Source organism: Quercus robur, chromosome 1 (assembly GCF_932294415.1).
Source record: "Quercus robur chromosome 1, dhQueRobu3.1, whole genome shotgun sequence".
NCBI classification, from domain to species: Eukaryota; Viridiplantae; Streptophyta; class Magnoliopsida; order Fagales; family Fagaceae; genus Quercus; species Quercus robur.
In genome coordinates, this window is record NC_065534.1 from 44,045,235 (window position 1) to 44,060,104 (window position 14,870).

General features: G+C 35.1%; 1 protein-coding gene across 1 annotated transcript; it reads right to left on the reverse strand.

Annotated features, from left to right (window-relative positions):
• Positions 1–342: 342 nt before the first annotated feature.
• LOC126690480 (receptor-like protein 4) lies at positions 343–10,778 on the reverse strand. The gene is made up of 9 exons (XM_050385654.1): positions 10,569–10,778; positions 9,434–10,483; positions 8,259–8,409; positions 8,044–8,118; positions 7,152–7,220; positions 6,573–6,641; positions 5,331–5,408; positions 3,899–4,107; positions 343–968 (listed from the first exon to the last, which is right to left on the reverse strand). Exons 1-9 carry the CDS (start codon positions 10,645–10,647, stop codon positions 862–864), a joined length of 1,887 nt encoding a protein of 628 aa, XP_050241611.1. The 5' UTR covers positions 10,648–10,778; the 3' UTR covers positions 343–861.
• Positions 10,779–14,870: the final 4,092 nt, after the last annotated feature.

Here is a 14,870-nt window from a genome sequence, read left to right on the forward strand (position 1 = left end):
CTTTCTATTGTACTATTCAAGCTACTCACGTAATTTTTTTTTTTTTTTTTGTTTACATAAAATTTTTAAATAATCCGTGCATCTCTCGGACTTATTACTATTTGAGATAAAGTGCCGGTACGGTAAGCTTCATTATTCACCCTATCCACCACAATAAAATAAAAAGATATAAATTTTCCTTTACACTTGGAAATATAGAATAGGACCAAGCACTTGAACCACAACACTGAGCACATCCCATAGCAGTGTAACAGTGAGCACATCACATATCAGTATAAACGGTAAACAACACAACTACAGGAGCATCAAAGAAACCCCGAAAATGTAAAACAAACAAAGAAGTAAAAACTATAAATCATATCCTTAGAAATTTTGAATACCTAAGTTTTGTCATTTCCAATAAATATAAAACAAGCCATTGTGGGTATACATCTGAGGTTAAAGCAAGTCAGCATATAACGTTAGGAAAAGAATCGCCAAAGGTGATCATGCAGCAATAATGAACCTAGGAACAGTTGGCATATCGGCGCGTTGCCATTACATACATTGCACTATAGATTTACATCATATATTCATCAAAATGCTGCAAACTGGGTATTATACATTGTGGGGTTACACCTTTGTTCTGGTCAAAAATAACATGAGACCACATTGCATTCAATAGACTGGCATTCCTTGACCCCATTTCAGAACAAATTGTGAACAAAAGCCAAAACTCTGAATTGTCCGTCTGAAGCAGTGCAGTGAGTCATTAGCATCATATCTCAGATCTTGTATAATCACACTAGAGATCCCACTTTCTACATCTTTTGGGTGAGGGAAGACCATAAACGTCAATATTCTCCTTTTCTGTAAACTCTATTAGTAGGGAGTAAAAGGTGATGGCAGTCCCTTTGCATGTTGGCTCTCCATTTCAAGAAGCATCAAAGATTTCTGCCTCTGATACTTGTTTCTCTTTGCAGCCAGTGCTGAGAAAAAGACATGAAATTAGATTGACATTCAATAAAGAAACAAGCTTAATACATAACATCCTTTCAACTGATAAACTGATTTTCTTTTTTGATTGGTAACATCCCATCAACTGATTAAATGATAATGCGTAAATAAATTAAGAGCATGTTGGTCATCAAATGGACAATGGAACAGCTTGATAAATTTTAGAGAGCATTTAAAATTTCCAAATTTAAACCAGAAAACCCATAAAATAAGAAAATTGAATTTTTTTTAGCCAAGTATTGAAGAAATTTTAAGTTTTCAACCACAACTTCCAGTAATGTATTCAGAGTGAGATGCCAATGACTGCCCCTTCTGAAAACAATCCTAAATATGTGCTGGTTTTATCTATAAAATAATGCATCTGTGACAACCATTCGAAGCAGTTTAGTTTCCACAAGTCATTCAAAAATCTGGCTAAGATTGGAACAAACAGAAAATTCACAATAATGTAAAAAGCAAATTCTGTGCAAACACAAGATTTACTTGTAACCAATTATTCAGTGACCAGGTAACTAAACTACACCAAATTTACCTCAAACATGTGACTTTCCTTGCAAACAAGGACAAATGAAGCATTGGAATCTTTTCATTCTTGAAGCAACAGAAGAAATTAATTTTTTACACAATCTACAAACTAAGAAGCCATCACTTTTAGAAGAAACTACCACTTCTCATAGACTAACAGGGAAAGATGAATTAAATCAATTCACCATTATTCCAACCCCCTCCTTCAAGTGTTGACCTACTCGACTCCTTAGTCAATTAGGCTCAACACAAGGAGATATGTTTAGAACTCATGACCACTTGCTCTGATGCTATGACAGATTATTACACATCCCAAAAGCTTAAGCTTGTAGCAAACTATGATTTTAATCATTCGACCACTATTATAATAGATCAAAGTTCTATTAAAAAATAAATCAAAGTTTAATTTCACCAGTATGACGTTCAAAAAAGATATCCAACTTTTATGTTGGAAATCAAATAAAGTGGAAGAGACCTCTGATTATGCCGATAGCAAACTAAAATGCTTTGCTGTGATGTATACTTCCAAAGGGAAAAAATTAAAAATATCTAAGTTATTGAAAGACCGCAGAATCTTGATAGCCCAACTGTGGGCAGTGCATCAGATCTCCCTTGATGAATAAGAGACAAAAAGCACATGGAAGTTCCTCAGCATACAAGGAAAAAACTCTTCTGATGATGAGATCAAAATAATAAAGTACTAGAAAGTAGAAACTTAAAATGGGTCTACATTTTTTTTTTTTTTTTGATAAGTAAAATGGGTCTACATATCCACAAAAAGAAACTTGTATATTGGATTATTTTGAAGATATTCCACAAATGAGATAACTGGACAACTTGTAAGTTGGAACCTATACTATACATAAATTTTTGGCGGTATATTCAATGGCAACAAGCAAAAGGTGCATTTCCTTTTTAATGAAAATGAATATTGCATAATGGTTGACATTATGTACTTCATTAATGCTTTACACTTAACCCAAATCAGAGAAGTCAATGCACTACAACATATACTACTAGACAAAATTGCTATGGACTATAGTGAAGATGAAATGATGCAGCCTATGTCAACACAGAACTTGGGAATGTGGAGGCTTGGTTTATTTTTACTTAATAAATAAATGCACTTTATTATGAATTGACTTTTCATTTTGTTGCATCATGCATTGTAAGATACACAAAAACTTCATAAATGTTATAGAAAAATTGTAGATACATATATGAAAGGTATATTTATTATAAGTTTGAAACATATTCAACTAATGACTAATTTAATCATCGCTTATGCAATAATATTTAACAAAACTAACTAAATAAATCAAATTAAAATAAATTTATAACATCCACAATCATATTGGTCGAACTAAAATAATATTTTCTTTCTCTTCATATTCATCATCTTTCCTAATCAACTTTATCTCCATAGTACAAATCAATGTTATCATTATCTTGCAAAGTCATTTTATCATTAACTTCTTCTTCATCTCCAACATTTATATCTTTTTTCTTCTATTTCAATAACTTTTCTTTATATTTCTTCTTGTCATTCAAGTTTCTTGGACTTCTATAATGATAATAAAAAATGAAAAATTATTATATTGTTATTTAATACTTTATTCATAGTATATAATAGAAATTTGCAAATGTGAAAGTGAAGTGCCAAGTGTGTGGTCCAAATTTTCCATGAGAGAAGGAAAAAAAAATTCATGGTCATGTTATTTTATCGGGCTCAACCAAGTACCCAATAATTGTGTTAAAAACAAGTCTAACAACTGTTGGACTCAAGTCAAAGCACAAGTTGAGCAAAAAGCTCAACTTGAACCCACATGTATGAGTATCATCCATATCATACGATACGCATCTTTGTATTGTATAATTCTTTACCATAATTGATATGCATACGATATCGTATGTTTTTTGTTCGATTCAATACGCATTGTACAATATGTGCGTATCGTATGATATTAACAACTATTTTTATAGCCTAATTAGCATATCATTCTAGATTTTAATTCTTTTTTATTCTGGTTTGTAGTAGAATGAGAAGCATGGGAGTGCTTTTTAATTTTCATGTTCAAGTGATAAACTATTGGAATTATAGCTTCAGAGCTAGGAATCAGTAGTTCTAAAAGAGAATACAGCATCATAATCTAGTACTAAGGAGCTACTTGGTATTCTAAATTCAAGCTTATGTCAGATAGTGAAATATACTCTGAATCTTCTTATGCATCACTTTTAAAAGGACAAAAAGAAAACACAGATAGAGGGCAGATAATAAAATGATACACTACAGCATCTCCAAACAGATAAAAGAGTGCAAAGGAAAAGAACATTGAAAATGATTGATGAATTTGTCCTTCCTTGTCATCATACTTACACATTAAATCTTGAGGGAGACCAAAGTCATAATCATTTCTACCCCTTCGGATGCAGAACATGTATATCACCAGCAGAAGCACACAGAAAAAGACAAGACTTGATAAGCCTATCGCAATTTTACCCTTGGTAGATAAGCTGCCATTTTCCCAGAATAAAGGACAGTCTGGCAAAGTAGGTCCACCGCACAAACCTTTGTTACCAGAAAGACTGTCAAGAAAGATTTAAGCTCATTATGTAAGGAACTATATTATGAAAAGCCACTTCTAAAAAAGATTTATGTAACCCACAAGTCACTATGCAATTAGGGACATCAAGGGTCAGTAAGTTTTAAAGACATTTAGATGCCCCTTTATTTAACTATTTTTGCTGCAATGATATTCTTATAAGAGGATAACTTGTGTTGATCAGTCATGAAATGTGTGCTTTCTTTTTCCACAGCAGAAAAGGTTCTGCAGTTACTCTTATTTGGACCTCTCAAGGAACAAATCTTAACTAGTAAAAACAAGGGTACGACCTTTGGCTGTTCATAGCTTTCTGGGGAATAGAGGAAGGGTAAAGGGTAAAGAAGTGAGATGATGTAGAACACAGGTAGGAAAACAGAGATAAAAGGATTACATTGTTTGACCTAACGGCCTACGTCCATAGGATAAAGCCCTAATGGCTACATCTTCACTATAATATCATTTGTGTTTTACAATGAAACAAATATGGGGTATTTATTGGAGGCTCAACCCTAAAATAACCATACAATAAACCATGGTTAATTGACTTGTAGTACTAGCAGTATTCCTGGCTTACACATCAAGGATTGGGCTTGCACCTTCAGTCCTTGACTATGATTGGGCTTGATATCTCTAAGAGATATATTTAAACTAAGAATTCAAGAAAACATGAGCTTGGTAGCTTGCTGAAATAGTCGCTCCATGGCTTTATAAAAAGTATCAGTGGATTACGATGTCTAAGAGACAGGTTTCTCTGTTCCTATGTGATTTTCCTTTCTTTCCCCCTTCAAAGAAGATGCATGAGGTAGAGAATTCATCACCGAGCCTGCTTTATAAATTAAAAAATCTTTCTGCAAAGGAAACATGCCCAGAAAGGAGTGGCAGAAAAAGATGTTTTGAGGGCATGTGTTATGGTTCAGGTCATTGAGGATCAGATAGCAAAAGGAAAACATTATAAAATAAAAAAGATTTTAACAATTTAGTTCAACTGGAATTTTAGGGGATTGAATAGCTGAAAGAAACAAATGCAAGAGATGTGAATGATTTAGCTAAGGTTAGAAAAAGATAGAAGCAATTTAGAACTAAAAGGAGCTTAGGGCCTATCACAAATCATGTACACTACAAAAATTTGTCAGCTAAAGATTCTATAGCATTTGAACTAATATAACAAATTAATTGTAGCTGCTAGCAAATTAAATTATATCATACTCAATTGCTCCACCGTGCACACCAATTGAAAAAAGTTCCTCCGGTACTCGTCCTTCTAATAAGTTATCATTCAATACCCTGACAAGAGAGAGGTGTATTAAGAAATGATATAAACCCTGTAATGAAAAAACAAAAATGGGGTCTGTAAATGGTGTTTTAGATTCAGGAAGTAAGTTAGTTCATGTCCTTGTTAACCATATTATTAAAATTTCAGCTTTTAAATGATGGCTTCTAGATGATCAAGTTTGAGTATGTTAAAAGGATATAACATTAAAGTAAGAGGTGTAATTTGCATTTCTAAAGTAAGACACTATGAGAATATATTTGATGCAAAAAAACATTATTTACTCATCCAAAAAATAAAACATTATTGAAATTATTTCTTTAAACTAATGCACTATTGAACACCTGTTTCAATGTCAAAGAACACAACTAGAAGTGCCACACTGCCATTATGGTATTTTAAATTACTACTGTAACAATACTCCTAAATTTTTTTTTTTTTTTTTTTTTTAATGCCATGATACCTCACCAAGGCAGGGCACTTCAGATCCACCCACAGGGAGTAAACCATGGATACACAACCCCACCCACCAGAACCATGTATTAGGTAATCCAGTGAAACTCTTAAGTGGGGATCGAACCTTGGATGTCTAGGTCTACAGCTCATCCCAAGCATAAAATAGGGAAGAATGCCAATGCAGCCACATCTTCCACAATACTAAATGTGTTAATTTGGGAGAAGGTTTTAACACATTATTTGAGAAACTCTCACAAAATGCATTACTGTTCAAAGAAAAACCCCAACACATGCATGGAGTATTTAAAATAAGTGAATAATGGGTGAAATGCTTGATAGTAGAATTTATTTATAACTCAAAGAACTCTAGCTATTCAAGTTACATTTTCCTTCACATTTGGCTTAATTAACTGTTGGGAAATTGATTATTTTAATAAAAATAGCTCTAAGCTTTCTCCTTTTTTTTCTGTTTTTGTTTTTTTTTTTTTTTTTTTTCCAAATATGGTGTATTTATAAGCATTCAGCCGTGATACTTTGAGAAAGTAAAGGGTGTCTTCTGATGAAACATGGGATGCTAGATGCCAGCTTACTGAGCAAGCCACTATCCATGCTGAAATATACTATTAACACAGCTCCTAATGACCACAAATGACAATATATGATGTTGTTAGATATGTTTGATAAAATCCAGTACTCAAATTGGATACTGCCAAACTACTTACACCAGCTGCAGATTTGAAGATGCTAGACTATCCGGAATGGACCCTGTAAACTGATTGTACGATAAATCTCTGCAAAGTAGAAAACATAATAATATATGTAAACAAGCAGATTTTTGTATTACACTTGAGCTATCTTAAAGGAGCCATTAAGTGTACCATAGACAAGTATAAAAGTGAACATAAGAAGAAAACTAGATAAAGATTGATCACATGGTAAAACCATCTAAAAGAAGAGAAGCATTAATCATACTTAAAAAGGGGAAATTGTAATTTTCAAACGGTGAAGAAATTTATTAAATTAGCAAAATAAATTGAAGGGAACAAGGCCCTACTTACATGCACCATGAAAGAACGACCAAAGAAAAAAGGAACGTCATTGAGCAATAAGGTAAATTATTTTCAAATAAACAAATGCAAAGAATCTTCCATGAAATTATGATCAACTGAGTGATATTATATCAAATAAATATATTAGTGGTTTACAGTGTGGCACTTACCAGAACATGCCATATGCAATAGAAACCAGTACTATAAGTCTATAATTGTAATTTACAAACTAAACAAATGCTGGATACTTACAGCCGTATGAGAGATTTTTGGCCTAGCCCAGATGGTAATGTACCGCCTAAAGAATTAGTAGTTAAGTTCCTGTTCATTTAGAAAAATTCAAAATTCAAAATGTTAACCAATCTATACGTTAACTACATATTCAGAACCTATATGAATTGTGAATGCATACTCCAAAAATTACCAAATTAGGTTTAAATGCAAAGCAAAGAAAAAGGAGAAAAAAAAATGTCAACATTAAAGAAACCATGTTAGAAGTTAGAATATTAACCAAACTCGAATAGAAGAGAAAGCACAACCTTATAAAGGCATAAACAATAGAAATCTATCAAACTCACAATGAATGGAAAAAGGAAAACATCCATCCCTTTGACAATTTACTTATGAATGTGTGCATCTCAATCATTAGATGAAGTATAAATTCCTAAACACAACTTTGATTGAGGTATCATCCAATATCAACTTTTAACCACAATTGCAATGTATTTATGCCAATTAAAGGAAGCCACATAAGATAAGTACAAATATGCAACAACTAGCATGGGAATAACTGGAAGTAATACAAGTTCCTAAACATAATCACCATTCTTCTCCCATTGCTTAGGATATTTACCAGGCATAACTTAGAGGAGGTCCAAAAGTGGAAACTGTCCTTGAAAGCACAAGGACAGGGGTGATAAAATAAGATTTCAAGAAAAAAAAAAATGTAATGATTATATGATAAGACATGGTGACCTATGATGGGGTGGAAATTATATCTGTTCCAAGATAGAAAAGAATACTAAGAAGGGGCTCATTGAACTATTTCTAACTGCAAAACCATCATAATTTTTTGACACAGTAATATGTTGAATCAATTAATATAAAAGATGCACGACATTAAGAGTTGACAGTTGATACTTACAGGCTTACCAAGTTTGACAAAAGACTGATCTGGTCACTAATATATCCTCCTTTCAAGCCTTGAGTTCCAAGATCTCTGAAATGTATAATTTGATCAATATATAATACTTCATGACTAGGATTTTTGGCCCAAGATTATAGCTTCTTAGATTACCAGATAGAAAAGGAAATAAAAAGTTTGAAACAAATGGCTTTGAAAGTAAAAGAGATTATTACATTTGAGATATCACGAGGGATTTTCCATCCTTGTTGAGATGGCATGTAACTCCCTCCCAAGCATCCCAACTTGTAGGAGCACAAGGATCACCATTCCAACCCATTCTATCGGGAACACGAAGCGACTCCTTCAATGCTCTCATAGCAACCACTACAAAGGAAACCCCGATTAGTATCAGCTCACATAACCTAAAGAATCAAGCACATTTCTAAGATTCCTAGAGTCCTTCTTTTACATTTTAATCACTCTTCAGTCTTGCTTATATCTCATTTTCACCAAATCATTCTTGTTATCAAACCATTAAATTATTATTGACATATTTTCTAATATGTAGGTTACACATGCACTTGGTGGGTTTCAATACAACAACAAATCCTTAGTCCCAAAATTTGGGGTCAGCTATGGATCCTTGACAAATTAGACTATTTTGGCCATATGAATTTTTTTCTTATATTCTATTCTATTTGAAGTCATGGTCTCTAAAAAATTGAATAATAAATTAAACAAACGGAAAATAAAGATAGATCGTAGGAGCCAACACCTAGGCTTGCTTGGAGTCTAACACCAAGCAAGGGAAAACCACTAGGTATTAGCACCTAGGGTGGGGCTGGAGTTGGCACCACACCATACCATGGAGATCATTTTAATTGAAATCTTTTTTTTTTTCCCATCAAAATAAGCTCCCTTTGATAAAAGTACAACATTTCCTTATATAAGAAAAATAAACCCTAATTATAATTGGCATAGAAAACCCTAATTAACTAATAACCTAAAATTAAAATAAATTGACTCTCCACCAATACCTATGGAAGAATGAAGTGCCAAACACGCCTCTAGATTCTCTCTCTCATGAACGAATGATGCTAAAGATACTGATAGTACAAAAACTTTAGAAACTGATGTGTCAAAAAAGAAAAAAAATTAATGAAGAATATTAATTTATTCACATTCATTTCTCTTCCAAATTTAGTTTTCTAAGGGTTTTGGAGTGAAATTCAGCAAATTTCAAAGTTGGGTTTGGTTGCAAGAAAGAGAAGAGAATATTTGAAAATATAATATGAAGCCAAATCTTTGCTTCCCTACATACATTTCGTCTCTAAGTCTAAGTAAGTAAAAAAAGCAAAAACAAAAATAAAAATTCTTTCCCCTAATTCAATTTCAAGAATCTCTTTACCTTGATCAGGCACAGTAGAAAGATCAGCCGGAACCAGCGCGTAATTCTCAAGCCCAGAAATCACCGGCGAGCCTACCACCGGGACCAGCCTCACGGTCAACACAGTAGAACTCAAATTCTTCACCGTATAATTCCAAGTATAAGCTGCAAAGCCTCCAACCTCCTTGTAAATATCAATCCGATTCACATTATTGCCATTGACCAACACATCGAACACTCTCTGACCTTCCTTGTTCACGCTCGAATCCAGCTCCGCGAAGTGAAACCACAGCAAGTAATCCAGCTTCGCATCCACCTTCAACTCATACTCGATCACTCTGCCGTCCGTCGTCACCGCCGTCTGGTACAGCTTCGCCGGAAAGTAATTCGGCGCCGTATTGGTCCCGCTTATAGCATTGTTTGTGCCTATCTTCCTTAGCGCTGAGGAGCTGGAAATATGAGATTGGAAACTGTAGTCCGATTGCCAGGACCGGCCGAAGTAGTCGGTGTCGTTGGTGAAGCCCGGGCCCCATTGGGGGGAGCCGCAGGTGAGTCTACCATAGTTGACGAGGATGAAACTCTGACCGATCGAAGCGGCGTTGTATGAATTCGGGTCGATTTGGTTGATCTGGAGCGAACCGATAACGGGCGGGTCAGTGGCAATGCTGTAGAAACAGAAATCCGCTTGACCGTCGGTGACGTAAGCGAAGAGGTCAGAGTACGCGCCGTCACGCGCGAGTGACTCAGCCCAAGGCGAGCGCCAGGAATAGACCAAAGTGCCCTCCACGGAAGCGTCGAAGGAAGGAGAGTGAGACTTACCGTCGTAGTTGTCGTAGACGGTGAATGTACGGAAGTAGTAACGGCCGTTAGGGAGTGGGACGGTGTAGCAGTTCTTTTTCCCGAAGGAGAGTGGGAAGAAACGGAGTGTCTTTTCCTGAGAGTGAAGGAAGTGTAACGGCTCCGAGACTATCGCCGCAGACCCTCCGGTGTAGTTGCGGTCGGAAAGCCATGTTGTGTTGAAGGGGTCGGTCGTGTCGGTGGTACCGCCGCAGTCAATGTAGTATGAAACGTCTGTTAAAAAAACATATGTAGTTAGTGACTTAGTGACAGTTAATAAGTTAGTTATTAGTTATTAAGGGAAGAGATTGTGCTTTACCGAAAGGGTTGGTGGTGGTGGTGGTGGAGGAGCAGAGGAGGGGGAAGAGGAGGAGTTGGAGGAAGAGAAGGAGAGACATTTTTTTTTTTTTGGTTTTGGTTTTTGTTGGTTTGCTATGCCTATGCTAGCATAGCAAGAAGAGTGAATTTGGGGTGTGTTCTGTTCGGACATAAAAGGTAGGGACTGAATGGGAAGGAAATAAAGTAAAATAAAAAGAGAGATGGGACCGAGATTAGCGGGGAAGTTTTGAGTACTTGATTGCGAAGAAGACAAATCGAGGAAGGTAGCTGATTGATTTTTTTTTTTTTTTGGTAAACAGGTAGCTGATTGATTTGTTTGAAAATGGGTACACGTTTAATTAAAACTTATTCATTTGACTTGGATTAAGTTATGAGTTCTTAGGACTTGGGGGGCTACTGGCCGTTAGGTCTTGCGTGATTGATGAGGTTGTAATCGTAATTGACAGGTTTTGATTTTCTTTTTTTGCTTTCAAGAGAGTTTTAACTTAAGGCCTTTGCTGTTGATGATAGCTCTTTATTATCAGATCAAGACATCAATCAGTTTTTAGTATAAGCGAGAATTGAATCTCAAATCTCTTATACAACCATCAGAAACTTTATTAGTTTTAAGTTTCGATTTTTAATTATGGGATTTTAGGAAAGTCCTCCATTTAATATAAAATAAATAAATAAATAAAAGTAGACAACCATAAGAGCATCCACAACCCAAAATGTCATTCTATCCTATTTTACCATCTCAAAAAGCTATTTTATTAATTATACCATATCATTTTACAATACTCCCAACATTCCAAAATTCTATTTTTTTTTCCATTTTATTTAAATATTCTTTTTTAATCTTTTTTTACTATTTCTCTTTTTCTCTTCCTTTTCCTCTCTTTCTTCCTCAACCTCTAGCAAACCCATACCCACCACCATGAACCTGACCAACCATACCCATCGCCACCCATACCCACAGCCAAAACCCATCACCAAAACTACTAGACCATCAAACCCACACTAATCTCACAAGCAAACCACCAGACACACGGCCAAAACAACCCATACCCACGGCCAGAACCCATCCCAAAAACTACTAGACCATCAACCCAACGCCTATCTCACAAGCTGCCATCACCACCATCAACAACACCACTGCTGCACCACCTGCCACCCCAACAAAATCACAACAAAAAATCCATACCAAAATCACCCAAATCAAACAAGCAAATCACAACAAATCTAAAACCCAAACCCAAACTCCACAGCACCACCATAGAAACCACCACCAGAAATGAGTCTTTGTGCAAGGACTGACCCAAAACCCACTCCCACCATGCCACTGCCGTGCAAGGACTTACCCAAAATCCCACTACCCACTACCACCGAATACCCACATCCAATGCCACTGTCGTGCCACATCACAGATCAACCCACCACAGACCACCAACCCAGACCCACTTCGCCACCACTGCCACAAAACCCAGGCCGCCGCTACAAGGAAGACGACGTCGTATTGGAGGATCCACACCTACCTCTGCCGCTACCACCACCACCACCACCACACGGGGTTTTGGGTTTGAGGAGAGGAGAGAGCAGCTATAGAACAAAAGGAGGAGAGAAAAGAGAAGACAGAGAAATGAAAGAGAGAGTGTTGAGAAGAGAGCTTCAGTCAGTGGGAGAATAAAATAATGTTTTTTGTTTTACAATTGAGCTACAGTGCGATTCTACATTTAGAATCGCACTATAGCACAATTGCAAATATTTTTGCAATAGGATGCATTTGCAATACGGGTTGCTGGGGGAAATTAGGCTGTGAATGCTAAAATGTTGTTACATATGCCATTTGCAAGTTGGGTTGCGGATGCTCTAAGGTTCGAAAAACTTTGCTATAACTTGTTGGACAATTTGGAATCGGCGAAATAAGTGCAAAGTGAGCAGCCCCATTGGATAAACTTTCTAGCCTAGCGAAGCAACATCTCCTAGAATTTCAGCAACAACGTGTTAAACTTGTTTCGAAGTAGCTCCCAAAGAAAACCGTTTGGAAACCACCTGACCCTGGAATGCTAAAAACAAATTTTGATGGTACAGTCTTCGAAGATTTGAATGCAACGAGTGTCGATGTAGTGGTCCACAATTCTCTTGGAGAAATAATGACAACTTTATCCGAGATTATCCCTATCCCCTCCTCGATGGTCGCTCTTGAAACTATTGTGGTAAGAACGGTTGTCTAGTTTGTTCAGGAATTGGATTTGCATAACTCAATCTTTGAGGGTGACTCAAAAATCTCCATATCTGCTAATGAGTCAAAAAATAAACTACAATCGTCACTCCCTATAATGACAATCAAAGCAGGTGTTACACATTTATTGCACACATTGATGATGAAGAGTAACGAACAAAGCAACGGTAACAAGTGGGCTGTGTACATCAAACCATCAATTTAGTAACGCACTAGCCGTTGAACATGTTGGAGTTTATGCCATAAAATCCAATTTATTGGCATGCCATAAATAATTAAGTTGTTTAATTATATGAGACTATTTATAAATGAACTAATGGGACATTATCATAGTCCTTAAGATATATTATATGTGATTTATGTAATTTAGTTACAGAAGATATAAATCACAAGTTTCTTATAAACTCAAAATATAATTTGTAATCAGTGATGAAATTGGGTATTTCATCTACAAAGACTATAACACATCAACTAAGATGGTTGTCTTGATCATGGAAGTGGAGAGTTCTAGTTGATGTGTTGATGGATCTTAAGTGTTAAGACATATTGAACTGGACCGCTATGAAATTAACTATTCAATCAACAAATGTCAATTGAATGATTAATCTCACGACTTTTAATTTCATAGATTCTTAATCCTGAAAGGATAGTAAACCCGATCATGAAATGTAGGTTACTTTGATATATCAGGAGTGAGATCTAATATTGACGGTCAAAATCTCAGTATGTTGGGTAACCACACGTAGTGTTGAGGGAACACATATTCTCAAGATAAAATCCATAATCTCTTTTTATAAAGACACAAAATATCCTCTTAAGATAAGTTTAATGGGAACTGGTTATTCAGGGCGCTCACTTTAATAAGGAGTTACTAAAGTTTATATTTATTGAAATCAGATTTAAATAAATATGAATAACTAAAAGATTAAACCGGGTACTTAAGAATAAAATAGTTGTTTACAAAGTGACAATTTATTATGACTTTGTTCACTATGGATATTTCATGGAGGGGTCAAATTATATCATTAGAGTCTTGGGATATAATTTATTAATAAGACCTAGAATGCAATTATATTTATATAGTGGTATTAAATATAATTAATGGTAACTTTGGACTTGTCAAAAGTTGATAGATAAGCCCAAGGCCCATTAGAGCTAGAGTCTTATTAGTTCCCTTTGGTCCCATCTCAAGTCACAAACTAAAGCCCAATTAGGTAGGCCCAAAATGCTAACCCAATTAGATGATCAGTTTTCATTTAATAAGAATTATTAAATAAAGTAACTACCAAGGTAGTTAGAATGTACGTATGATGAAAATAAAAGGAAATAGATTTTCTCTAAAATGAGAAGAAGAAGAACTTTCTTTGAGAATCAACGTACATAAAGACTGATTGAGAGACTACTCTTTTCGGGCATCATGTGGAATTGGGATGTTGATTAGAGGTATTCTCAAGTCTTGGTTTTGAATTTCACTGCATCAAGGTATGCTTTCTATTCTTTGTTCTAGAATTCAAGGTCACATGTTATCTCTCATGAATGAAGTAGATCTGTGTTTGTTGCTTCCGCTTTGTGTTTTGTATGAGATGCAAAACCAATTTTTCCAACAATTGGTATCAGAGCGGTCTTCAATATCATCCTTGTATAACATGTGATTGGGTTTTAGAACTAAAGAAAATAGTTTTATTGGTATTTTTATTTTCTGTATTAAAGTTTTTGCATAATTGTGTCTTTGACCATATGCCATGTTTTATATATGAGATATATATATATATATATATATATATATATATATATATATATATATATATATATATATAAAATGGTTCGTGTTATTCCATGAAGCCCATGATCATGTCTTTTGTTTATGGTGCCGTGTCATGCTTTTATATTCATGGAATCCATATGTTATCAGGATTGAAGTGCTTTATATGTTATCCGGATTGATAACCTTGGATAGATTTTAAATAAGATTCAAGGCCTAACTTCATTCAGATTGATAATATACATGATTCATGTCCTGATATATATATATATATATATATATATATATATATACACACT